Source organism: Eleutherodactylus coqui, chromosome 10 (assembly GCF_035609145.1).
Source record: "Eleutherodactylus coqui strain aEleCoq1 chromosome 10, aEleCoq1.hap1, whole genome shotgun sequence".
Classification (NCBI taxonomy): Eukaryota; Metazoa; Chordata; class Amphibia; order Anura; family Eleutherodactylidae; genus Eleutherodactylus; species Eleutherodactylus coqui.
Genome location: NC_089846.1, coordinates 68,552,924 through 68,580,900, shown reverse-complemented (window position 1 = coordinate 68,580,900; position 27,977 = coordinate 68,552,924). Strand labels below are relative to the sequence as shown.

The window sequence follows — 27,977 nt, the reverse complement described above, 5'->3', positions numbered from 1 at the left end:
ATGAGAGTGGAAAGGTTCTCCTTATACCGTGGGTCGAGCAGTGTGTACACCCAGTAATCCGTAGTGGCCAAAATGCGTGTAACGCGAGGGTCACGAAAAAGGCATCCTAACATGAAGTCAGCCATGTGTGCCAGGGTACCTGTACGCAACACATAGCTGTCCTCACTAGGAAGATCACTTTCAGGATCCTGCTCCTCCTCCACAGGCCATACACGCTGAACAGATGAGAGGCAAGCAGCATGGGTACCCTCTGCAGTGTGCCCAGCTGTCTCTTCCCCCTCCTCCTCTACAGGCTTCTCCCCCTCCTCCTCCTCCTCCTCAACGAGCTGAGATATAGACACGAGGGTGCTCTGACTATCCAGCGACATACTGTCTTCCTCCGCCTCCGTTTCTGACCGCAAAGCGTCAGCCTTAATGCTTTGCAGGGAACTTCTCAACAGGCATAGCAGAGGAATGGTGACGCTAATGATTGCAGCATCGCCGCTCACCATCTGGGTAGACTCCTCAAAGTTTCCAAGGACCTGGCAGATATCTGCCATCCAGGCCTACTCCTGTGTAAAGAATTGAGAAGGCTGACTCCCACTACGCCGCCCATGTTGGAGTTGGTATTCCACTATAGCTCTATGCTGCTCATTCAGCCTGGCCAACATGTGCAGCGCATGTGGGCACGTCGCAAAGCAGTCGGTGCACTGGCAGATTAAACCGATGTTGCAGGGTGGCAGTGTCCGTGTTGGACTTGCAAAAATGTGCGCTGACCTGGCGCACCTTGCCGAGGAGGTCTGACAAGTGTGGGTAGACTTTCAGAAAGCGCTGAACCACCAAATTTAAGACGTGGGCCAGGCATGGCACGTGCGTGAGGCTGCCGAGCTGCAGAGCCGCCACCAGGTTACGGCCGTTGTCACACACGACCATGCCCGGTTGAAGGCTCAGCGGCGAAAGCCAGCGGTCGGTCTGCTCTGTCAGACCATGCAACAGTTCGGGGGCCGTGTGCCTCTTCTCTCCTAAGCTGAGTAGTTTCAGCACGGCCTGCTGACGCTTGCCCACCGCTGTGCTGCCGTGCCGCGCAACACTGACTGCTGGCGATGTGCTGCTGCTGACACATCTTGATTGAGAGGTAGAGGTTGCGTTGGAGGAGGAGGAAGGTTTAGTGGAGGTGGCATACACCGCCGCAGATACCAGCACCGATCTGGGGCCCGCAATTCTGGGAGTGGGTAGGACGTGAGCGGTCCCAGGCTCTGACTCGGTCCCAGCCTCCACTAAATTCACCCAATGTGCCGTCAGGGAGATATAGTTGCCCTGCCCGCCTGTGCTTGTCCAGGTGTCTGTTGTTAAGTGGACCTTGCAAGTAACCGAGTTGGTGAGGGCGCGTAGAATCTTGCGGGAGACGTGGTCGTGCAGGGCTGGGACGGCACACAGTGAAAAATAGTGGCGAGTGCGGACAGAGTAGCGCGGGGCTGCCGCCGCCATCATGTTTTGGAGAGCCTCAGTTTCTACAAGCCTGCACGGGAGAATCTCCAGGCTGATCAATTTGGCTATGTGCTCGTTTAAAGCTTGAGCGTGCGGGTGCGTGGTGGCGTATTTGCGCTTTCGCTCCAACGCTTCTGCTAGCAACAGCTGGACGCTGCGCTGAGAGACATAGCTGGATGGGACCGAGGACAGCGGAGGTGAGGGTGTGGGTGCAGGCCGGGAGGCGGTCGTGCCTGTGTCCTGAGAGGGGGGTTGGATCTGAGTGGCAGGTTGGGGCACAGGTGGAGAGGCAGTGGTGCAACCCAGAGGTGGTGAACGGCCTTGGTCCCAGCTTGTGGGGTGCTTGGCCATCATATGCCTGCGCATGCTGGTGGTCGTGAGGCTGGTAGTGTTGGCTCCCCGGCTGATCTTGGCGCGACAAAGGTTGCACACCACTGTTCGTTGGTCGTCCGTGCTCTCAGTGAAAAACTGTCACACGTTTGAGCACCTTGGCCTCTGCACGGTGGCTTGGCGCGAGGGGGTGCTTTGGGAAATAGCTTGTAGATTATTCGCTCTGGCCCTGCCTCTACCCCTGGCCACCCCACTGCCTCTTCCAACCTGTCCTGCGGCTACACTTGCCTCCCCCTCTGAAGACCTGTCCTCAGTTGGCTTATCAAACCAGGTGGGGTCAGTCACCTCATCGTCCAGCGGCTGTTCCTCAGAATCCTCTGTGCGCTCCTCCCTCAGACTTACTACCCTTACTACTGCCTCACTGATAGACAACTGTGTCTGATCATAATCATCGACCTCCTCACCCACCGAAATCTCTTGAGACTGTTGCCGGAAGTCCCCAGCCTCATCACTCGGACCCAGGGAACTTTCCAAAGGTTGGGCATCAGTCACGACAAACTCCTCATGTGGGAGAGGAACCATTTTTTCCCAATCAGCGCTGGGGCCCGAAAACAGTTCCTGGGAGTCTGCCTGCTCATCCGAATGTGTCATTTTCATGGAGTGAGGAGGCTGGGAGGAAGGAGGAGCAGCAGCGAGAGGATTCAGAGTTGCAGCAGTGGACGGCGTAGAAGACAGGTTGCTGGGGACATTGCTGGATGCACTTTCTGCCATCCACGATAGGACCTGCTCACACTGCTCATTTTGTAATAAAGGTCTACGACGTGGACCCAAGAATTGTGATATGAAGCTGGGGACCCTAGAAACTTTCCTCTCTCCTACTCCCGCAGCAGCCGGCTGTGATTCACCTGGACCAGGAACTCAGCCTATAGCCAAACCCTCACTTGGAAGTCCGCGTCCTTGCCCGCGTCCACGTCCTCTATCCCTACCCCTACCCCTTTGCATGGTGGATTACGAATAGAGCAGACACAGAGCGGTGTAAAAAATGTTTAAATTCTTATTGGCGTGCAGTTGGACTGAGACAGCGCTTATGTAATGCAAACTGTAGCCAGGAAAAAAATAATTCAGAAGACTGCAAGCACGCCTAGCTGGGCAATATGTAATACTGATACTTCTGAGCTTACACCAGCCACACAGTAAAATGCAGAGTCAAAGCTAGCCGTAATGATTTTCCTTTTTTTTTTTTGGTAATTTTTGTGCAATGCAATGCAATGCAGGGTATATTGCGCCAATGTGAGTTTCGCTGTATGGGGGTCTGTCACTGTGCATACAATTTACAGCAGACACACAGCGGTGTAAAAAATGTTTAAATTCTTATTGGCGTGCAGTTGGACTGAGACAGCGCTTATGTAACGCAAACTGTAGCCAGGAAAAAATAATTCAAAAGACTGCAAGCACGCCTAGCTGTGCAATATGCAATACTGATACTCCTGAGCTTATACCAGCCCCGCAGTGAAATGCAGAGAGTCACAGCTAGCCGTAAGGATTCTCCTTTTTTTTTTTTTTTGGGGGGGGGGGGGGGGTAATTTTTGTGCAATGCAATGCAGGCTAGATTGTGCCAATGTGAGTTTCGCTGTATGGGGGTCTGTCACCGTGCTTGCAGTTTACAGCAGACACACAGCGGTGTAAAAAATTTTTGAATTCTTATTGGCCTGCAGTTGTAGTGAGACAGCGCAAACTGCAGCCAGGAAAGAAATTATTTGGAAGACTGAAAGCACGCCTAGCTGTGCAATAATGAGGTACTATAACTACCAGCAGCCACAGAGTTAAATGCAGACGGTCACAGATAGCCCTAAACAGGTGCTTTTTTGGGGTACTTGTTGACAGGATTCTACAGTAGCACTGTCCCTGCCTCACCAATTCTGCCCATATACTCTGTAGAATTGGCTGCAGACTGAGAGTGCAATAGTCTGCAGAGCCCAAGATGAAAGAAAAAATTTGGTGCAAAGCTACTCCTAGCAGCAACAACTTTAATCCACACGTTAAGATGTGGCCCTAAGAAGCACCGTTGGGGTTCTTCTACACTACCCGCTGTCCCTGCCTGACCAATACTGCCCCTATACTACGTAGTACAGACTGCAGCCTGAGAACGCCTGCACGTCCGATATAACAAAAAAAAAAATAATTGTGCAAAACTGCTCTCAGCATCCACAACAGTAGTGCACTAGGTGAGCTGTGGCCCTAAGAAGGACCATTGGGGTTCTTGCAGACGCTAACACTCTCCCTATAGCAGCACTGTCCCTAATCTCTGCCAGTGTGTGTCTGAGGCGAGCAGCGGGCGGGAAAGATTTAAATACTAGGTGGTCACCTGATATTGCCAGCCACTCACTGCAGGGGGGTGGGATAGGGCTGAAACCTCACTGGAGGAAGTTGTAATGCCTTCCCTGCATGTCTATTGGCCAGAAAATGGCGCTAACATTTCAGGGAAGTAAATGTTATTGACTCGAGTACCGCGTGGTGCTCGTCATGAGTAATGAGCTTCTCGAATACCCTAATACTTGACCGAGTATCAAGCTCGGACGAGTATGCTCGCTCATCTCTATTTTGGTGTATTTTTCCTACTTGAGATTTTTTTCTTCTACTTTTTATTATCACATGTTCACTAGGGCACTTGAACATGTGATCTTCTGGTAACTGATCTACCAGTAATTCACTGTAATACTTTTGTATTGCAATATGTTATTTTACTTTAATTTTACTTTTGACGATCATAGTGCAGTGTCCCGAAGGGTAATTCTGGACACGCGGCATACGCAGAGGAGCTGGGAGGATAAAGCTGTCGCTTGTCACGGTGACACTTACCAGATTCCTCCCCAGAGAGACACATGCAGCCTCGGTCAGAGCATCGCTAGGCCTCTTACGGACACCCCTAGGAGAGGGATGGCCAATATACATATAACAGGAATACAGGTTGTCACTAGAGATGAGCGAACACCAAAATGTTCGGGTGTTCGTTATTCGTAACGAACTTCCCGTGATGCTCGAGGGTTCGTTTCGAACAACGAACCCCATTGAAGTCAATGGGCGACCAGAACATTTTTGTATTTCGCCGATGCTCGCTAAGGTTTTCATGTGTGAAAATCTGGGCAATTCAGGAAAGTGATGGGAATGACACAGTGACGGATAGGGCAGGCGAGGGGCTACATGTTGGGCTGCATCTCAAGTTCCCAGGTCCCACTATTAAGCCACAATACCGGCAAGAGTGGGCCCCCCCCCTCCCAACAACTTTTACTTCTGAAAAGCCCTCATTAGCATGGCATACCTTTGCTAAGCACCACACTACCTCCAACAAAGCACAATCACTGCCTGCATGACACTCCACTGACACTTCTCCTGGGTTACATGCTGCCCAACCGCCCCCCCTCCCCCCCACAGCCCAATCCAATTTGTATATGGTTTTCCTAGGGGGCTTACTCTTTTTCTGCTGTTATACAACGGCGCTATATGCTGGCTAAAGCCAGTACTGCATGAGCTGACACGTAGGATAGGCTCCGACAGCAGAGAGGCTGGCAATATACAGTAAGAGAACCCCGACGGACGTCTACCAACAACGGAGCTGTACAGCCTTAAACCCTAATGTCTTCACAGGTCACACAGTGGACTGGAAAGGGTTAATGCAGGTGGGTTTCGGCCCACACTGCATGCCCCAGTCAGACTGGGGTTCTTTACAAGTGGACACATGTAGGTTTAACTCCCTGTGGACCCACTGCCTGGGTGGGTGCCAGGAAGCCACCGGCGGTACATAGAAATATCCCATTGCATTGCCCAACACAGCTGAGGTAGTAATGTCGTGCGTAATACAGGTGGGCTTCGGCCCACACTGCATGCCCCAGTCAGACGGGTTCTTTAGAAGTGTACAGATGTATTAAAAACTCAGTGTGCACCTACAGCATGGGTGGCTCCCTGGAACCCACCGGCGGTACACAAAAATATCCCATTGCATTGCCCAACACAGCTGAGGTAGTAATGTCGTGCGTAATGCAGGTGGGCTTCGGCCCACACTGCATGCCCCAGTCAGACTGGGGTTCTTTACAAGTGGACACATGTAGGTTTAACTCCCTGTGGACCCACTGCCTGGGTGGGTGCCAGGAAGCCACCGGCGGTACATAGAAATATCCCATTGCATTGCCCAACACAGCTGAGGTAGTAATGTCGTGCGTAATACAGGTGGGCTTCGGCCCACACTGCATGCCCCAGTCAGACGGGTTCTTTAGAAGTGTACAGATGTATTAAAAACTCAGTGTGCACCTACAGCATGGGTGGCTCCCTGGAACCCACCGGCGGTACACAAAAATATCCCATTGCATTGCCCAACACAGCTGAGGTAGTAATGTCGTGCGTAATGCAGGTGGGCTTCGGCCCACACTGCATGCCCCAGTCAGACTGGGGTTCTTTACAAGTGGACACATGTAGGTTTAACTCCCTGTGGACCCACTGCCTGGGTGGGTGCCAGGAAGCCACCGGCGGTACATAGAAATATCCCATTGCATTGCCCAACACAGCTGAGGTAGTAATGTCGTGCGTAATACAGGTGGGCTTCGGCCCACACTGCATGCCCCAGTCAGACGGGTTCTTTAGAAGTGTACAGATGTATTAAAAACTCAGTGTGCACCTACAGCATGGGTGGCTCCCTGGAACCCACCGGCGGTACACAAAAATATCCCATTGCATTGCCCAACACAGCTGAGGTAACGTCAGCTGTAATGCAGGTGGGCTAAAAATTAATTTGATTACACTGTAGGCGAGGGCCCACAAAAATTGCTGTATCAACAGTACTAATGTACATCCCAAAAATTGGCCATGGCCAGCCAAGAGGGCAGGTGAAACCCATTAATCGCTTTGGTTAATGTGGCTTAAGTGGTAACTAGGCCTGGAGGCAGCCCAGTGTAACGAAAAATTGGTTCAAGTTAAAGTTCCAATGCTTTTAAGCGCATTGAAACTTATAAAAATTGTTCAGAAAAATTATTTGAGTGAGCCTTGTGGCCCTAAGAAAAATTGCCCGTTCAGCGTGATTACGTGAGGTTTCAGGAGGAGGAGCAGGAGGAGGAGGAGGAGGAATATTAGACACAGATTGATGAAGCAGAAATGTCCCCGTTTTGGATGGTGAGAGAGAACGTAGCTTCCATCCGCGGGTGCAGCCTACGTATTGCTTACGTATCGCTGCTGTCCGCTGGTGGAGAACAGAAGTCTGGGGAAATCCAGCCTTTGTTCATCTTGATGAGTGTTAGCCTGTCGGCACTGTCGGTTGACAAGCGGCTACGCTTATCTGTGATGATTCCCCCAGCCGCACTAAACACCCTCTCCGACAACACGCTAGCCGCAGGACAAGCAAGCACCTCAAGGGCATACAGGGCTAGTTCAGGCCACGTGTCCAGCTTCGACACCCAGTAGTTGTAGGGGGCAGAGGCGTCACCAAGGATGGTCGTGCGATCCGCTACGTACTCCCTCACCATCCTTTTGCAGTGCTCCCGCCGACTCAGCCGTGACTGGGGAGCGGTGACACAGTCTTGGTGGGGAGCCATAAAGCTGGCCAGGCCCTTAAAGACTGTTGCACTGCCTGGGATGTACATGCTGCTCGATCTACGCACATCCCCTGCAACATGGCCCTCGGAACTGCGCCTTCTGCCACTAGCGCTGTCGGCTGGGAATTTTACCATCAGCTTGTCCGCAAGGGTCCTGTGGTATAGCAACACTCTCGAACCCCTTTCCTCTTCGGGAATCAGAGTGGGCAGGTTCTCCTTATACCGTGGATCGAGCAGTGTGTACACCCAGTAATCCGTAGTGGCCAGAATGCGTGCAACGCGAGGGTCACGAGAAAGGCATCCTAACATGAAGTCAGCCATGTGTGCCAGGGTACCTGTACGCAACACATGGCTGTCTTCACTAGGAAGATCACTTTCAGGATCCTCCTCCTCCTCCTCCTCCTCCTCCTCCTCAGGCCATACACGCTGAAAGGATGACAGGCAATCAGCCGGTGTACCGTCAGCAGCGGCCCAAGCTGTCTCTTCCCCCTCCTCCTCATCCTCCTCATGCTCCTCCTCCTCCTCCTCCTGTACGCGCTGATAAATAGACAGGAGGGTGCCCTGACTATCCAGCGGCATACTGTCTTCCCCCGCCCCCGTTTCCGAGCGCAAAGCAGCTGCCTTTATGGTTTGCAGGGAATTTCTCAAGATGCATAGCAGAGGAATGGTGACGCTAATGATTGTAGCATCGCCGCTCACCACCTGGGTAGACTCCTCAAAATTACCAAGGACATGGCAGATGTCTGCCAACCAGGCCCACTCTTCTGAAAGGAATTGAGGAGGCTGACTCCCACTGCGCCGCCCATGTTGGAGTTGGTATTCGACTATAGCTCTACGCTGTTCATAGAGCCTGGCCAACATGTGGAGCGTAGAGTTCCACCGTGTGGGCACGTCGCACAGCAGTCGGTGCACTGGCAGCTTAAAGTGATGTTGCAGGGTGCGCAGGGTGGCAGCGTCCGTGTGGGACTTGCGGAAATGTGCGCAGAGCCGGCGCGCCTTTACGAGCAGGTCTGACAAGCGTGGGTAGCTTTTCAGAAACCGCTGAACCACCAAATTAAAGACGTGGGCCAGGCATGGCACGTGCGTGAGGCTGCCGAGCTGCAGAGCCGCCACCAGGTTACGGCCGTTGTCACACACGACCATGCCCGGTTGGAGGCTCAGCGGCGCAAGCCAGCGGTCGGTCTGCTGTGTCAGACCCTGCAGCAGTTCGTGGGCCGTGTGCCTCTTATCGCCTAAGCTGAGTAGTTTCAGCACGGCCTGCTGACGCTTGCCCACCGCTGTGCTGCCACACCGCGCGACACCGACTGCTGGCGACATGCTGCTGCTAACACATCTTGATTGTGAGACAGAGGAGGAGGAGGAGGAGGAGGGTGCTTTAGTGGAGGAAGCATACACCTCCGCAGATACCAGCACCGAGCTGGGGCCCGCAATTCTGGGGGTGGGTAGGACGTGAGCGGTCCCAGGCTCTGACTCTGTCCCAGCCTCCACTAAATTCACCCAATGTGCCGTCAGGGAGATGTAGTGGCCCTGCCCGCCTGTGCTTGTCCACGTGTCCGTAGTTAAGTGGACCGTGGCAGTAACCGCGTTGGTGAGGGCGCGCACAATGTTGCGGGAGACGTGGTCGTGCAGGGCTGGGACGGCACATCGGGAAAAGTAGTGGCGACTGGGAACTGAGTAGCGCGGGGCCGCCGCCTTCATGATACTTTTGAAGGACTCCGTTTCCACAACCCTATACGGCAGCATCTCAAGGCTGATGAATTTTGCGATGCGGACGGTTAACGTTTGAGCGTGCGGGTGCGTGGCGGCGTACTTGCGCTTGCGCTCGAACACTTGCGCAAGCGACGGCTGAACGGTGCGCTGAACTACACTGCTGGATGGGGCCGAGGACAGTGGAGATGAGGGTGTGGGTGCAGGCCATGAGGCGGTAGTGCCTGTGTCCTGAGAGGGGGGTTGCATCTCAGTGGCAGGTTGGGGCACAGGGGGAGAGGCAGGGGTGCAAACCGGAGGCGGTGAACGGCCTTTGTCCCACCTTGCGGGGTGCTTGGCCATCATATGTCTGCGCATGGTGGTGGTGGTGAGGCTGTTGGTGTTGGCTCCCCGGCTGAGCTTTGCGCGACAAAGGTTGCACACCACTGTTCGTTGGTCGTCAGGCGTCTCTGTGAAAAACTGCCAGACCTTAGAGCACCTCGGCCTCCGCAGGGTGGCATGGCGCGAGGGGGCGCTTTGGGAAACACTTGGTGGATTATTCGGTCTGGCCCTGCCTCTACCCCTGGCCCTGGACACCGCACTGCCTCTTGCAACCTGCCCTGCTGATGCCCTTGACTCCCCCTCTGAAGACCTGTCCTCCTGAGTAAGCGTTGCACACCAGGTGGGGTCAGTCACCTCATCGTCCTGCTGCTCTTCCTCCGAATCCTCTGTGCGCTGCTCCCTGGGACTTACTGCCCTTACTACTACCTCACTGCAAGACAACTGTGTCTGATCGTCATCGTCCTCCTCACCCACAGAAAGTTGTTGAGACAGTTGGCGGAAGTCCCCAGCCTCTTCCCCCGGACCCCGGGAACTTTCGAATGGTTGGGCATCAGTGACTATAAACTCCTCTGGTGGGAGAGGAACCGCTGCTGCCCAATCTAAGCAGGGGCCCGAGAACAGTTCCTGGGAGTGTTCCCGCTCCTGAGCAGGTGTTATTGTAGTGGAGTGAGGAGGCTGGGTGGAAGGAGGAGCAGCAGACAGAGGATTCGGATTGGCAGCAGTGGACGGCGCAGAACTGCGGGTAGACGATAGGTTGCTCGAAGCACTTTCTGCCATCCAGGACAGGACCTGCTCACACTGCTCATTTTCTAATAACCGTCTCCCGCGTGGACCCATTAATTGGGCGATGAATGTGGGGACGCCAGAAACGTGCCTCTCTCCTAATCGCGCAGCAGTCGGCTGCGACACACCGGGATCAGGAGCTCGGGCTGTGCCCACACCCTGACTTGGCCCTCCGCGTCCTCGGCCGCGTCCACGTCCTCTAGGCCTACCCCTACCCCTCAGCATGCTGTATTACCAGTGATTTGATTTCACAGGCAGGAAATAAATTGGCGCAAGACTGCAGGCCAAATATAATTTTTGCCCTTTTTGGAAAACGAAAGGCCCCACTGCCTCTAGTGAATGAATTATCTAAGTTTAATAACTGTGCTGTGTCCCTGCTTATGTGTCACAGAACGTGAGGGTAGCAGAGTTATTATAACTCTGGCAGAGCAGGTATTTTTTTTCCCAATTAAGGAAAGCAAATGGCGAACCCAGCAGTAAAGCGTAGCTGGGTGCGTATGATTTAGCAATGTTTTTCACGCAGCTCACACGTCTCCACAGGCGTAAGGACGGACAGAGGCTGGACAAATAGATTTGTTTTCAGTTTTTTCCCACCAACAGGCAGCACTGCGTATATTCAATGAACCTGAGAAGTTTAATAACTGTGCTGTGTCCCTGCTTATGTGTCACAGAACGTGAGGGTAGCAGAGTTATTATAACTCTGGCAGAGCAGGTATTTTTTTTCCCAATTAAGGAAAGCAAATGGCGAACCCAGCAGTAAAGCGTAGCTGGGTGCGTATGATTTAGCAATGTTTTTCACGCAGCTCACACGTCTCCACAGGCGTAAGGACGGACAGAGGCTGGACAAATAGATTTGTTTTCAGTTTTTTCCCACCAACAGGCAGCACTGCGTATATTCAATGAACCTGAGAAGTTTAATAACTGTGCTGTGTCCCTGCTTATGTGTCACAGAACGTGAGGGTAGCAGAGTTATTATAACTCTGGCAGAGCAGGTATTTTTTTTCCCAATTAAGGAAAGCAAATGGCGAACCCAGCAGTAAAGCGTAGCTGGGTGCGTATTATTTAGCAATGTTTTTCACGCAGCTCACACGTGTCCACAGCCCGTAAGGACGGACAGAGGCTGAACAAATAGATTTGTTTTCAGTTTTTTCCCACCAACAGGCAGCACTGCGTATATTCAATGAACATGAGAAGTTTAATAACTGTGCTGTGTCCCTGCTTATGTGTCACAGAACGTGAGGGTAGCAGAGTTATTATAACTCTGGCAGAGCAGGTATTTTTTTCCCAATTAAGGAAAGCAAATGGCGAACCCAGCAGTAAAGCGTAGCTGGGTGCGTATTATTTAGCAATGTTTTTCACGCAGCTCACACGTGTCCACAGCCCGTAAGGACGGACAGAGGCTGAACAAATAGATTTGTTTTCAGTTTTTTCCCACCAACAGGCAGCACTGCGTATATTCTATGAATAATAACTGTGTTGTGGCCCTGCCTATACAATTCTTTCCCTGCAGTATCAATGGAGGGTGGAATGCTCTGCAGAGGCGATTTTGAGAAGCCCAAAAAAAATGCAGCACAGCTAACAGCAGCCTGGACAGTACTGCACACGGATAAATATGGCCCTAGAAAGGACCGTTGAGGTTCTTGAAGGCTACACTCACTCCTAACACTCTCCCTGCCTATGCAGCACTTCTGTCCCTAATGCCAGGTGCAACGGTCTGCAGAGGCGATTTTGAGAAAAAAAAAAAATCCCACTGCTAACAGCAGCCAACACACAGCTATCAGTGGCCCTAATAAGGACCTTTGGGGGGTCTTGAAGCCTACACTAACTACCAATTCTTTCCCTACAGCAGCTCCGGTATAAACAGCACTGTCCCTCATCTAACTCACACCGCATCTGAGGCGAGCCGCGGGAGGGGCCGACTTTTATATTAGGCGAACACCTGATCTCGCCAGCCACTCACAGCAGGGGGGTGGTATAGGGCTTAAACGTTGCAGGGGGAAGTTGTAATGCCTTCCCTGTCTTTCAATTGGCCAGAAAAGCGCGCTAACGTCTCAGGGAAGGAAGTGAAAGTAACCAGAACACCGCATGGTGTTCGTTACGAATAACGAACATCCCGAACACCCTAATATTCGCACGAATATCAAGCTCGGACGAACGCGTTCGCTCATCTCTAGTTGTCACGTAACGCCACTGTTCCTTTATTCACTGGAGTGACCGTAGGAAATAATAAAGATAATTCACACATGTTTTCGTCCTTAAGTATATTAGTCCCTGGGAACGGTCAGGGCCTGGCAAACCTTAACTTGAAATCTTTAACACACTGCAATTCAAGAACACACTGGTGCAGGTAAGACAGAAGAAAGGAGGTCAGGAAGGAACTCAGGATGATGCCGGTCCTACAGTCCTTGTTATCTGTATGGTACCGCTCCTGGAAGCCAGGACTAGATGTTCTGGGCCACTACACTAGCAGATCTGGAAGGTACTATTAGGCTCTGGTTACCATGCAACTACATTGTGGGCTCCCTCCCTTTCTTAACATTTTTCATGCCATAGTTAGCAAAGACCACAGCAGTTAGTTAGGATCTAATTTTGCCGCTGTATATTAAGCTGGCAACCAAATATAATGTTGCAGGCACAGCTCCTTGGTCACACTATCTCAGCACCATAGTATTATGTCAGTTTGTAGGAATGACCTTATTACTGCAATTTAATAGTGTGGAACAGAATGAGAAGGGGTTAAATGATAATCAGGACCACCTTGCTTTATCAAGAGGAGAAAGACAGTAACAAAAAGTAACTCTCAGCAGAGTCATAATCAGGATTTCCATCACTTACATTAAAGAGTAGCTGCACATTTTCAGTGACTAGAAGTATTTTTTCAATAGGTTTTGTCATCCTATTCTGTACATTTTCATACAAAATCCCTTTTCAGCTACGCAGCTAGGTGAGGACGATGCTGACAAATCAGAGTTCACCTAACTGCAAAGCTGAAGTTGTGATAACATTTTTCTTAACCCCGCTCCAGAGAGAATGCAAGAGGAAATTGACCGTGTTATAGGACGAGATAGAAGCCCAGCAACAGTGGACAGAAATAAGATGCCCTACACGGAGGCCACTATCTATGAAATCATGAGATTCTGTGATGTTATCCCAATTAGTCTTCCTCACGTCACATCAAAAGATACCATTTTCAAAGGATTCTTCATTCCAAAGGTTTGTGACCGTTCATCAATAAACAATGATTACTTTAATAATGTCATGGGTTGAAGATCGTATGCACATCTCTGCATTTGCAGAATCAATGGAGAATAGGACTTTCAGATTCCCTCATTAACAATAGACATATTTCATTATTCTACAATTAAAAGGTAATACAGTTTCCCACTGACTGACTGCAAACATCTTGAAAACTGTGTTGATAATTTATTGAAAGTATATTGGAAAATTGGATAACGTCATTCAATCCAATACACAATAAATACAATTTTTTAGTTAAAACCATAATACCCTTCTAAACTCTAACGGAAATTGGAGAAACTTATAGGAGCTTATTTTTTATGACCTGGATGCCACAATTCTAGCATCCAAAAGTCCCAATTTTAGAGCACATGCCAAAACTACAACTCATTGGTAATTTATTTCAAAAAGTGGACAGGGCATGACTGCACATGGCCTATCACATTTACTGTACTGTACATCAGAAACTGGTATAGATCATAGTAAAAACCTATGGCAGGTGGTAGTTGGCATAAGTTATCATCTAGTGCATAGACGTGCCACCAGATTTGGCAAATGTCTTAAGAGGCTTGTGTCTTAAAATAATTGTTGCTCATAGCCAGGCACCTGGTTTACTTAACTGGCATGTGAAATGCCAGACTAAGTAAATAAGCCCCATAGAGTCTCAACTTATAAAAGTATATTAACCCCTTAACGACCAGCCCATAGTGTTTTTACGTCCTCCCGAAGTGGGCTTTATTCTCTGAGGACGTAAAAACATGTGTCCTGCAGAGAATAAAGCCCCCGGGCTGTGGACGTGACAGCTCAATGCTGTCGGTGCCCGCAGGTAGCCTTAAAAAGTAAAAAAAAAGTGCTAGTTTCACCTCCCCTCATGGATCGGATCCATGAGGGGAGGTGAAAATACTCACTTCGGGTCCTCTGCGATGTCCCGGGACCTGAAAGTGCCCGTCTGCGCATGCGCGCCCGAGGATTGACATTGGGCGCGTGCACAGAGGGGCTCGAGCCCCGGGAAATTCAAAATCCCTTTGCTCCTGGCTGCCATGTGTAGCCAAGAGCAGAGGGATGTCACTGGGGACATGATCACTATCATCCAATGGATGACAGTGATCATGTAAAGTTTAAAAAAAAGTGTAAAAAAGTTTAAAAAAAAAAAGTTAAAAAAAGTTTTAAAAAAGTTTAAAAAGCGTACGTTTCATCTTCCCTCACGAATCATATCCGTAAGGGAGGATGAAAGTACGTACATAAGGCCCCCAGATTTATCCGCAGACCTTACCCCAGCTTCTGCGCACACGCCCGTCGCCAAAATGGCGGACGCATGCGCAAAAGCTGTGGATTGTCAGGATAATTGAAATTCTCCCTGCTCCTGGCTACAAAACGTAGCCAAGAGCCTGGAGATTTCACGGGGGGCCGCAGTGAGCGGTTCCTGATCATGGGTTCGCCGTTATACAATGGATAATGGCGATCACGTAAAAAAGTTTTTTTTTTAAATTGAAGTTTCATCTCCCCTCACCGATGCAATCCGTGAGAGGAGATGAAACTTTTTACCGGAGGCCTCCGTATTTGCACACCGACGCGATCCTCATCCGTGAACTTACCCGGATTCTGCATATGTGACCGCCTGCAAAATACCGGACACATGCGCAGAAGTCGGGGAGCCCAGGAAATTTAAAATCTCCTTGCTCCCAGGCGACCAACGGTCGCCGAGAGCCTGGAGCAGTGACGGGTGGCCTCGTTGAGCGGTCCCTGGTCACGTGATAAAAAGGTAGCGATCTACCTTAGGTCGGTCTCACATGACTGGATAGGAATTACGGATTCCGCATGCGTCTGATCCGCAGTAATACGCAGATCAATCGCATTATATTACACAATTCCGCTCACATTAGCGGGTTGGAATTGTGTAATCCACTCGCAGAAAAGAGAACGCAGCAGGTTCTATTTTACCGTGGCTATCCGCAGCATAAAGCCCATTGTGCTCCGTGGTCGTGGATATACTCGCTGCCCATACGCAACTACGTTGTATACGGGCTGCGGGTACCCACGTCATCGCTTAGCGACGGTGCGGGAAATACAAACAAAAAAAAGGTGTACTGCGCATGACCGCCCGTGTAAGTACGCAGTTATGCGCAGTACATTACGCGGCCGTACGCAGGGTCACAGCCGGGCTCACAGATGGGATCTGCTGCAGGCCACCACAAGCGGATTCCACCTACGGCTGCGTGAGCCCGGCGTTATTCAGACCGCTACCTGTAATACGTATTTTACAAGAAGCCCCGGGAACGTTCGCCTTCATGCAGTTCCAGGAGCAGCTTGTTGAGCGCCTTCTGTGCGAGACCGCCGCACCTCATCAAGCTTACGGAGACTCACGGAACGCCACTTTTCACACCCCATACCCGCCACTGAGGTCAAGAAATGACCCCCAAAAAGCATGAGAGGAGGGGGGATACCGGTTTTATTGCCCCATGGGCCCATTCCAACCAGCCTCCGTAATTACCCCTGTCTTCGGAAATACCACAGAGTTCACATTATTACTTTTATCTAAGATTTGCGAACGCCAAAAAGGGCGCGGAGTGTGTGTAGGGCGGGGGGGGGGGCAATTTTTAGGGAGTCAATTTTTATTCCGTACAAATAAGCAATGGGGCCTGGGATTTATTCAGTTGTGCCCTGAAATCCAACGGTTGTTCCCTCCTTTATAGGCCTTGCATGGGTCCTGTAAGTAAATTTGGGCCACAATGGGTATGTTTCTGAACTCGGGACAAACTGGGGTATCCATTTTGGGGTGAACGTCTTCATTCCTATGTACACTGTACAAAAAAACTGTTTTTAAATTTAAAAAATTGCCCAAAAAATTGAAAATCGTAACTTTTTCCTTCTGCTTTGCTTAGATTCATTCAAATACTGTGGGGTGAAAATACGCAGTACACCCCTAGATGAATTTGTTAAGGGGTCTAGTTTTCAAAATGGGGTCATTTGAGGGGGTTGTTTATAGTTTTGGCCATTCAATGGCTCTATAAGTGGGCAATTGGGCCTGGAATTTATTCAGTTGTACCCTGAAATCCAACGGGTATTCCTTTCATTGTAGGCCTAGCCATGTGTCCTGTAAGTCGATTAGGGCCACAATGGGTATGTTTCTGAACACGGGAAAAACAGGGGTATCCATTTTGGGGTGAAAGTCTTCATTTATATGTGTGCTGTACAAAAAAAAACTGTTTTAAAATGGACGCAATAGCCCAAAAAATGAAAATCGTAATTTTTTCTTACTGCTTCGCTTAGATCTATTCAAAAATTGTAGGGTTAAAATACACAGTATACCCCTAGATAAATTCGTTAAGGGGTCTAGTTTTTAAAATAGGGTAATTTGTGGGGGTTCTCTATGGTTTTGGGCACTCAAGAACTCTACAAGTGGGCAATGAGGCCTAAAAGGACTTCAAGCAAAATCTATGTTCTGAAAGCCACCGACTACTCCTTTCATTTTGGGCCCCGTTGTGCATGCGGACATACGATTAGGGCCACAATGGGTATATTTCTGAAAACAGCACAAATAGGGGTATCCATTTTGGGGTGCAAGTCTTCCTTCATATGTGTGCTGTACAAAAAAAAGCTGTTTTTAAAATGACAGAATTGCCAAAAAAACAAAAATCCTAATTTATTCCTTTTGCTTTGCTTGAATTTATTCAAAAACTGTGGGGTCAAAATACACATTACACCTTTAGATAAATTCGATAAGGAGTCTAGTTTTCAAAATGGGGTCATTTGTGGGTTTTGGGTGCTTAAGAACTCTACAAGTGGGCAATGGGGCCTAAAAGGACTTCAAGCAAAATCTATGTTCTGAAAGCCACTGACTACTCCTTTTATTTTGGGCCCTGTTGTGCATCCAGATATAAGATTAGGGCCACAATGGGTATGTCTCTGAACACGGGACAAACAGGGGTATCCATTTTTGGGTGCAAGTCTTTATCCATATGTGTGCTGTACAAAAAAAACTGTTTTTAAAATGACAGAATTGCCAAAAAAACAAAAATCACAATTTTTTCCTTGTGATTGGCTTGAATTCATTCATAAACTGTGGGGTCAAAATATGCAGTACACCCCTAGATAAATTCCTTAAGGGGTCTAGTTTTCAAAATGGGGTCATTTGTGGGGGTTTTCTTTGGTTTTGGGCGCTCAAGAACTCTACATGTGTGCTATTAGGTCTAAAAGGACTTCAAGCAAAATTTCTGTTTTGAAAGACACTGACTACTCCTTTCATTTTGGGCCCCGTTGTGGACTCAGATATAACATTAGGGCCACAATGGGTATATTTCTGAACACGGGAGAAACAGGGGTATCCATTTTGGGGTGTAAATCCTCATTTTCATGTAAACTATAGGAAAAAATATGTCTTTAAAATGATAGATTTGCAAAAATATGAAATTTTACTTTTTCTCCTCTAAATTGAATTAATTCCTGAAAAAAAAACTATGGGGTCAAAATACTCATGACACCCCTCAGTAAATACATTCATTTGTGGGGGTATCTATTATTCTGACACTCATGAGCCTTTCCAATCTTGGCTTGGTGTAGGAAAACAAAGTGTTCCTCAAAATGCTAAAAAGTAATGTTAAATTTGTACGTCTCCTAAATGGTTAAAAAAAAAAAAAGTTTTTCAAATGTGCACCCAAAATAAAGTAAACGTGTGGAAATATAAATCTTAGCAAAATTTCTATATTATGTTTGCACATATTTAAGATATTGCAGTTGGAAATGTGAAAAAAAGTATGATTTTTTCAAAATTTTCCCAATTTTGGCGCTTTTAATAAATAAACACAAATTCTATTGGTCTAATTTCTCCGCCTAAATGAAGTACATGTGGCGAAAAAACAGTGTCAGAATCGCTTGGATATGCAAAACCTTTCTGGTGTTTTTCCATGTTAAAGTGACACACACGTCAGATTTGCAAAATTTGGCCTGGTCATTAAGGCGCAAACAGGCTTGGTCACTAAGAGGTTAAAAAGTATTTTGAATGTTTGTAGTCTGGATCCTGAGAAGCCTTCTATTTTTTACACTAAGGCTTCTTTCACACGAGCGCATATCGGCCAGCCGCTTTCACACCCGGCCGATATACACTACGTTGTAAGTGAAAGATTGGATGAACCGGCGCACAACTCAAACTCATTCATATGGCCGCAAATGCGCCGACCTCACCAGGGCATCTCCCATTTCCCCTCCCTCATCATTGCAGGCTTACTGGTCTTCCTCCACTTTTGTTCCGTGCAATGGCAGGGGGCAGGGTGGGGGCGGAGCCAAGTGCCAGTTTACCCTGCTTCCTCCTATTGATGACTATGGACAAGGGGTGGGGAGAGGGCGGACACTTAGCTCCAATGGGAGAAGGCGGGGCGGACTGGTGCTTAGCCCACCCCCGTCCCATACCCCTCCCATTGCACAGAATGAAAGGGGAGGAAGAGGTAAGCCTGGACGGGTGAGGGGGAGAACAGAGGGAGGGAGTTTAGCAGCCACGCTGCTAAACTCCCTCCCACCTACGGCCACTGCCATGGGCTTCCATAGGATCCCATGCAGCGGCTGGACGTATTCCAGCCAAAACATAGTTCCAGAACTATGTTTTGGCTCCAACGTAAAAATGCCTGGCGCTATATTGGCTTGGCTGGGCGTTTTTACGCCTCACCAATACGCCCATGTGATCTGATGCATTGGAATCTATTGCATCAGATCACAGCGCATATCGGCCAGCTGTGAAAACACCGACCGATATGCGCTCATGTGAAAGAAGCCTAATGGTGACTACCCACTATAGTTTTTTTTCCCCTTCGAAATTTGCAGCATTTTTTTTCTGCAGGGGTTTATGGGACTTGTAATATTAAAATTGTGATCGCGCAAAATTGCAATTTACCGCAAAATCGCGGTAAATTGCAATTTTGCGCGATCACAATTTTAATATTACAAGTCCCATAAACCCCTGCAGAGAAAAAAATGCTGCGAATTTCACAGGGAAAAAAAACTCTAGTGGGTAGTCACCCTAAAGGTGTAAGAGTCGAGGAAACACTCGGAGTACCACTCTAAAAATAGCCATGTTCTCCTTTGCTGTGGGTGTGTGTCACTCTGAAGCTTCACCCTCTTAATGATGTGCCATTTTCTTCACTGGAGGGCAGGATGGGACACGTAAAGGGCACTCAAGGCCCTGCACTGGTGGCTACTACAGCAGGGAAAGCCCAGAGACCCAATGACCAACAGGATGGCTCAGTGGCAAGCACGGCCCAAAATGAAGAGGTGCCTGAGTAAGAGCGTGCTCTCAATGGTTTCCATGAACACAGGGTGGCCGCAGATGATGTCTGTGCAGCCCTCTGTCACCCTTTTAGGCCATAGGGCCCAGTCAATTTTCCATTGCTGTTTAATAATAGTGGCCTTCCTTAAAAATGTAATATATTGTACAATAAATTTCCATTTTGCTGTAACCATCCATGCCTCCAAGATGCTGAGAATTAAAGGGGTAGTCCGATTCCTGGACAACCCCTTTTCAGTACAATTCCCTGGGGTAAAATAATAAATAGAGATAAATTTATTCCTCCACAGATGCTGGGATCCAGCATTGCAGCTTGCTGTGTCTCTGGTGTTTGTTGTGACAGATGATGTCACAGGAAATCACGTGACCGCTGCATCCAATGAAAGACTGCAGTGTCATATTCTTGAACTCCTAGCATCATGCTGCTTAACATGTGAGCGCTGATGCCAAGAGAACAAGCAGTTACGTTTCAGCCTCTCATTGGCTGCAGTGATCAGCTGATTTTCTGTGACATCATCTGTCACAGGAATCTTCGGGACTGCTGCAAGATACAGGGCAGGACCCCGGTGAATGTGAAGGGATAAGTACATCTCTGGTTATTTTCACACAGGGGGTCCAGTAAACGGACAACAACTTCAAGAATTGATTTGTGCAGGGAATATCTATAAACTGATGTGTTTGATGTGTCACAGGGACATTTTGTGACATCTTGGAAAATCTCAACTAATGAACGTTTCGGGTTATTTTCAATGCTGCATTTGTGAAAACATTTTATGCTTCCTTTAGGGCACATATGTCGCCCCACTCCTGACCTCCGTTCACTATGATCCTGAATATTATGCTGAACCAAACAAGTTCAACCCAAACAATTTTTTGGATGACAAGGGTCTCTTTAAGAAGAATGATGCTCACATGCCTTTTTCAGCTGGTAAGGAGACTTTGTTCGCACTTTGTATGTCTCTGTCTCAGTCCGTTATTTAATTTACTATTTGATTCATGAGAAATTATTTTCAATGATTTGGAAATGCTTAAATATTCTCATAGACATTACTACAATTTGGCAAATCGCACTTAAAGGGGAATTAGAGTTGGCCAAAGGCATGAGATATGTGTTGGCTTGTTGGTATGACAGCTGTGTCTCCCAACTTCACCGTAAACACATCCAATCAGCTCGGCCAAGTACGCATGTTTATTTTAGTGGAAATAAGGGAAATGGAACAGTACCTCTGCAGCGCCACCTATTGGAAGGTGGCATTCCTGCAAGTCAATGTTAGACTCTTTTTAGAAGTCTTGTAACAATGACAGAATTGAAAGCCAGGCCAGGATCTATGCACAGACAGCTGTTTTGGAGTGTTTGCCCCTTATCAATGTGCAGTAGGTTTCTGGCTTGACTAGTGAAAGGCCCTTTGACGTGGGTCAGGAACGCTATATTTTCTCCTTAGGGAAAGCACCTAGAAGGTGAGTGAGTGAGAAGACTTTAGTGGAGAGAGGGAACAAAAATTGCTCAAGCTCTCTTCCTCTAACATTTGGCATTAGAGGAAACATTAAAGAGGTCTATATACACATGAAATTATCAGTCGATCTAGCCCAGACCAGTAAGGAATCCATCTTACAAAAAGAAAACAAGCAACACGAAAGACCAATCATTGGTCGAATTATTTATATATGGACTCTCATTCCCAATTATTGCCCCATTTAAAAAGGGTAGCAATCAGTAAACAAATGAGCAAATGCTGGTTTGTTGGCGGATCCAATCTTTCATGTTGCCAGTCTTTGTTCTTGGCAGCACATCTGTAATAATAATCATCTTTATTTATATAGCGCATACATATTCTGCAGCACTTTACATCACTTGATATTTTCTGTCCCCATTGGGCTCGTAATTTTTAAATTTACCTATCAGTATGACTTTGGAGTGTTAGGGAAAACAGACAAAAACAGGGAGAATATACAAACTACATGCAGATGTTGGCATTGGTGGGATGTAAACCAAGAACCCCAGCACTGCAAGGCAACAGTGCTAACCACTGAGCTACGATGCTGCCAAAAGTCCTTTTAGGGGTTTTGTCATTCAAACAAAACCCCATCCCCCAGCCAGACCCTTCCTAAAATAAAAAGCAACGGTATATAAGCCTCAGGAGGCAGAAATAGATTTTACTTTGCTTGATTGCAATGGAGACTGGATGCTGTAGGCTCAGGTCTACCACTTTAGTTAAAGTAAACACGGCCCTATTTAGAGCAGGGATCAGCAACCCGTTGATCACCGACGGGTCCTGGGCTAATTAGGCCTCAGTAGCAAGTCAACTTTAGCCGCATCCAAACAGTTAATAGCAATGCTTTCCCACTGACTCATTCATGTGATCATGCCCCAATAAATACAGAGTAAAAGTGTAATAAAAACTATATATCCCCGAACTCAATATCTCCCCCTCTATCCTATGCTAGCCTCAGATAAGAGACCTGACAGATCTTGACGTATTGATAAGTGTTAGTGTACCTTTAATTTATATTTCTGGATACACAAGCTACAAAACTGCCAGGCTTTCACCATTTGTAACTAATGTATCTTTCTCTGGCCAGGGAAAAGAATATGTCTTGGGGAGAGCCTGGCCCGGATGGAGCTCTTTCTCTTCTTCACATCCTTGCTGCAAAATTTCACCTTCAAACCCATAGTTCCAAAAGAGGAAATAAGTATCAGACCAACAGCATCCGGTCTTGGGAATGTTCCTCCAAAGTACAAGTGCCGTGTTTTACCTCGTTAGTCTCATGAATTTTAAGAAAAACTGCTATATGTTATTGTTGTGGTCAACATTGTTGGCACTCCTGAATATTATAACAAAACCCCTCTAAGCTAACCACAAAATATGCCATTGCCAAGGTGGCATCACTAAGGTCTGGTGACCAAGGTCTGCTAAAGACCGAAATGCGCCCTTCTTGTGATCTACGCTGTGACACTTGTTAAATAAAGGCTTTGTTTGTTCACACATAAGCGAGGCTCATCTTTTTGGATATATTCTGCATGATTCATCGTGAAGGACTGCCCAACTATTTTACCTCTGGATGTGAGGATCCAGCCAGCTATTGAAGCAGGGTTGAAAGGAGCAAGGTGGTGAGCATATTCTTTTTTCTTTTTGGGGCATCACTAGGCATTTAGATACAGGGCCTTTGCCTCGATCATAAGTGTAAAGGCTAAAACGGCTAGCCAGGGAATTTTACATGTCTGGAAATTTTTGCATATGTAATAGAGATGAGCGAGCACCAAACTGCTCGGGTGCTCGTTACTCGAATCGAACTTCCCGCGATGCTCGAGGGTTCATTTTGAGTAACGAACCCCATTGAAGTCAATGGGCGACCCGAGCAGTTTTGTATGGGACCTATGCTCCGCTAAGATTTTCATTTGTGAAAATCTGGGAAATTCAAGAAAGTGATGGGAACGACACAGAAACGAATAGGGCAGGTGAGGGGATACATGTTGGGCTGCATCTCAAGTTCCCAGGTCCCACTATTAAGCCACAATAGCGGCAAGAGTGCCACCCCCCCCCCCAACAATTTTTACTTCTGAAAAACCCTCATTAACAAGGCATACCTTAGCTAAGCACCACACTACCTCCAACAAAGCACAATCACTGCCTGCATGACACTCCGCTGCCACTTCTCCTGGGTAACATGCTGCCCAACCGCCCATTTCAGTAATAGTAGCAGTCAAGACAGGCCCCAGTAACAATTCCAAAGCAGCAGTATAGGGGGAGCACAGTATTAGTTCCATTTCAGTAGTAGTAGCAGTCTAGACAGGCCCCAGTAACATATCACTAGCAGCGGTATAGGGGGAGCACAGTATTAGTTCCATTTCAGTAGTAGTAGCAGTCTGGACAGGCCCCAGTAACATATCACTAGCAGTAGTATAGGGGGAGCACAGTATTAGTTCCATTTCAGTAGTAGTTGCAGTCTGAACAGGCCCCAGTAACATAACACTAGCAGCTGTATAGGGGGAGCACAGTATTAGTTCCATTTCAGTAATAGTCGCAGTCAAGACAGGCCCCAGTAACAATTCCAAAGCAGCCGTATAGGGAGAGCACAGTATTAGTTCCATTTCAGTAGTAGTAGCAGTCTAGACAGGCCCCAGTAACATATCACTAGCAGCAGTATAGGGGGAGCACAGTCTTAGTTCCATTTCAGTAATAGTAGCAGTCAAGACAGGCCCCAGTAACAATTCCGAAGCAGCAGTATAGGGGGAGCACAGTATTAGTTTCATTTCAGTAGTAGTAGCAGTCAAGACAGGCCACAGTAACATTCCCAGTGCAGCAGTTTAGGGAGATAACAGTCTCTTTCACATTTCAGTAGTTGCAGTATAGACAAGGCCCCAGTTACATTTATGTAGCAAAAGTGTAGGCCAACCCCACACACCTTGCTGTATCATGAGTGCAGGCGAAGCCCATAAAAATTACTAGGATTACACTGTAGGCGAGGGCCCAAAAAATTGGTGTACCAACAGTACTAATGTACCTCAGAAAAATTGCCCATGCCCTACCAAGAGGGCAGGTGAAACCCATTAATCGCTTTGGTTACTGTGGCTTAATTTGCAAGTAGGCCTGGAGGCAGCCCAGTTAAAATAAAAATTGGTTCAGGTGCAAGTTTCAACGCTTTAATGAGAATTGAAACGTATAAACATTGTTTACAAAAGTAATATGACTGAGCCTTGTGGGCCTAAGAAAAATTTCCCGTTCGGCGTGATTACGTGAGGTTTCAGGAGGAGGAGGATGAATATAATACACAGATTGATGAAGCTAAAAGGTCCCCGTTTTTTATGGTGATAGAGAACGATGCTTCCATCCGCGGGTGCAGCCTACGTGATGTTTAGGTATAGCTGCTGTCCGCTGCTGGAGAAGAGAAGTCTGGGGAAATCTAGGCTTTGTTCATCTTTATGAGTGTAAGCCTGTCGGCACTGTCAGTTGACAGGCGGGTACGCTTATCCGTGATGATTCCCCCAGCCGTACTAAACACCCTCTTTGACAAAACGCTAGCCGCAGGGCAATTAAACACCTCCAGGACATACAGCGCTAGTTCAGGCCACGTGTCCAGCTTCGACACCCAGTAGTTGTACGGAGCAGAGGTGTCACGGAGGACGGTCGTGCGATCGGCTATGAACTCCCTCACCATCCTTTTACAGTGCTCCCACTGACTCAGCCTTGACTGGGGAGCGGTGACACAGTCTTGCTGGGGAGCCATAAAGCTGGCAAAGGCCTTGGAGAGTGTTCCCCTGACTGTGCTGTACATGCTGCCTGATTTCCGCGCCTCCCCTGCTACCTGGCCCTCGGAACTGCGCCTTCTGCCACTAGCACTGTCGGATGGGAATTTTACCATCAGTTTGTCCACCAGGGTCCTGTGGTATAGCATCACTCTCGAACCCCTTTCCTCTTCGGGTATGAGAGTGGAAAGGTTCTCCTTATACCGTGGGTCGAGCAGTGTGTACACCCAGTAATCCGTAGTGGCCAAAATGCGTCTAACGCGAGGGTCACGAAAAAGGCATCCTAACATGAAGTCAGCCATGTGTGCCAGGGTACCTGTACGCAACACATGGCTGTCCTCACTAGGAAGATCACTTTCAGGATCCTCCTCCTCCTCCTCAGGCCATACACGCTGAAAGGATGACAGGCAAGCAGCATGGGTACCCTCAGCAGTGGGCCCAGCTGTCTCTTCCCCCTGCTACTCCTCAGGCTCCTCCCCCTCCACCTTCTCAATGCGCTGAGATATAGACATGAGGGTGCTCTGACTATCCAGTGACATACTGTCTTCCCCCGCCTCCGTTTCCGAGCGCAAAACGTCTGCCTTTATGCTTTGCAGGGAACTTCTCAAGAGGCATAGCAGAGGAATAGTGATGCTAATGATTGCAGCATCGCCGCTCACCATCTGAGTAGACTCCTGAAAGTTTCCACGGACCTGGCAGATGTCTGCCAACCAGGCCCACTCTTCTGTAAAGAATTGAGGAGGCTGACTCCCACTACGCCGCCCATGTTGGAGTTGGTATTCCACTATAGCTCTATGCTGCTCATACAGCCTGGCCAACATGTGGAGCGTAGAGTTCCACCGTGTGGGCGCGTCGCACAGCAGTCGGTGCACTGGCAGATTAAACCGATGTTGCAGGGTGCGCAGGGTGGCAGCGTCCGTGTTGGACTTGCGGAAATGTGCGCTGAGCCGGCGCACCTTTCCGAGCAGGTCTGACAAGCATGGGTAGCTTTTCAGAAAGCGCTGAACCACCAAATTAAAGACGTGGGCCGGGGGCGTGGCCAAGCAGCCACACATCCTGAGGGTCCCCCGACCCAGAATAACACTATCAGAGAGAGGGAGGAGCGGACTGAGCCCCCTGACGGCGCTCCCGGACGGCCACAAGTAAGGTAATCGGCAGCGGTGAGAGCGGAGACACGCGACCGCTGCGGCCATACTGCGGAGGGCACAGGCTGTCAGCGAGGACTCCGGGCCAGACACGACGCTGAGCGGGGGGGAGAGAAGAGGTGGATAAATCCCTGGAGGAACATCCACAGCGCTGACGTGGAGGGCGCCGCCGGCGGGGGAAAAGCCCGCGAAACCGCGGCGGCCATCTTGTGAGGGGCATCGGCGGGGGTGCAGAGCTCGGAACGCCGGGGAGCGCTGCTACCGGGTGCGACGCAGAATCACACGGAGAGAGAGGAGAAGAGGCCGAACTCCAGGCGGTGCAACCGAGACACCGACATAGAAAGCGCTGCCGGCGGGAAAAGCCCGCGAAATTGCGGCCGCGGCGGCCATCTTGTGTGTGGCACCACAAACATACAGGCCCCAGAGCAGGACCGCAAGCTACCCCGGGGCCCAACATAGAACCGCTGAAGTGAGGAGGGAGAGGACAGAGCCACCAGAGATACACCGGAGACACACACAGCGGGGTGAACGACACCGCCAGACCCGCGACGAAGTGACCACCAACGTACAAGCGCTGCTAACAAACAAAGCGGAGAGAAGGTACGTCAAAGGGGTCATAGAGAAAGATCCCCCCCACCCACAAGAGGATTAAACACCACACAGTCCAGAGAACCAGGGGAAAGGAGTAAGGGAAACCCCTGAGCCGAAAGCTGACCGGCGTGAAGACCACGCACGGAAGTCAAAACAGTAAGGCGCTTGAGGCAAAGAGCCATAGAGAAGAGAATAACAAAACAAGCGAAGAGAGCATAACAGAACCGGGGCAACAGCAGAACCCCCATAGGGAACCCAGCTTCTATAGCGGAAAACCAAACAGCCGCGATATGGGCCCCACTAGACAAAGCTCATCCGTAGACAAACTTAAAGTCTTCGCAAGAGGAGAAGCCCGAAAAGAGCCCAGCCCTGAACCCGCTGCGCCCGCCGCGGCGGGAGCCGCAGCGACCAAGCACAACAACCCAGATCCAACTGAGGGAACTGTGCAAACGCTGCAACAACTGTCTGAACAGCTTCTGACCGCAATACAAACATCTACAGCCACGCTCACCAGCAAAATTGATGAAGTTAAAATGGATGTAAGTCTGTTGAGACAAGATCTCCAAAACCTAAGAGAACGTGTTGCCAACACAGAGAACAGAATATCTACCTTAGATGATACTGTCGCCCCAATGACAGATGCAATACGAGATCTTACGCAAAAAGCTGAATATTGGAGACAAAAAGCGGACGATCTAGAAAACCGGTCACGAAGAAATAATTTACGCATAGTGGGACTACCAGAACGGGCTGAGGGGCAAAGACCTGAAAAATTTATAGAACGTTGGCTCCGAGAGCTCTTCCCCAATGCTGGACTATCGCAAGTCTTTGTTATTGAACGTGCACATCGAGTGCCCATGAAGCCACCAATACCAGGAGCCCCACCCAGACCCCTACTAGCAAAGCTGCTCAACTCCCGTGATAGGGATATAATTCTACAAGCCGCCAGAAAGGTAGGACCCCTACGACACGACAACACCACAGTGTCCATTTTTCCGGACTTCTCGGCAGATCTCCAAAAGCAGCGAGCAACATTCTTCGGAGTCAAAAAGCAACTAAGAGAACTGCAGCTCCTGTACTCGATGGTGTATCCGGCCCGACTGCGAGTGATTGACGGGGACCGTACCTGCTTCTTCTCCACACCAACTGAAGCAGGAAATTGGCTGAACACCAGACGACGACCAGAAGGGCCGTAATGTATACATAACCACTTATTTCTCCCCCCCTCTAGGTGTCGAGACCACTACATAAAGATGAACATCCCCCTTACAGTCCCTAACTGCACACTAGAGACTATT

General features: G+C 48.9%; 1 protein-coding gene across 1 annotated transcript in view; it reads left to right on the top strand.

Moving 5' to 3' along the window:
• Window positions 1–22,680, top strand: part of LOC136579768 (cytochrome P450 2F2-like) — a 33,467-nt gene extending 10,787 nt beyond the window's left edge. Inside the window, exons 2-4 of the mRNA XM_066579834.1 lie at window positions 13,213–13,400; window positions 20,485–20,626; window positions 22,279–22,680. Coding sequence (XP_066435931.1) covers window positions 13,218–13,400; window positions 20,485–20,626; window positions 22,279–22,460 — 507 coding nt within the window. The 5' untranslated portion in view covers window positions 13,213–13,217 and the 3' untranslated portion in view covers window positions 22,461–22,680. The remainder of the gene's footprint in view (window positions 1–13,212; window positions 13,401–20,484; window positions 20,627–22,278) is intronic.
• The last annotated feature ends 5,297 nt before the right edge of the window (window positions 22,681–27,977 follow it).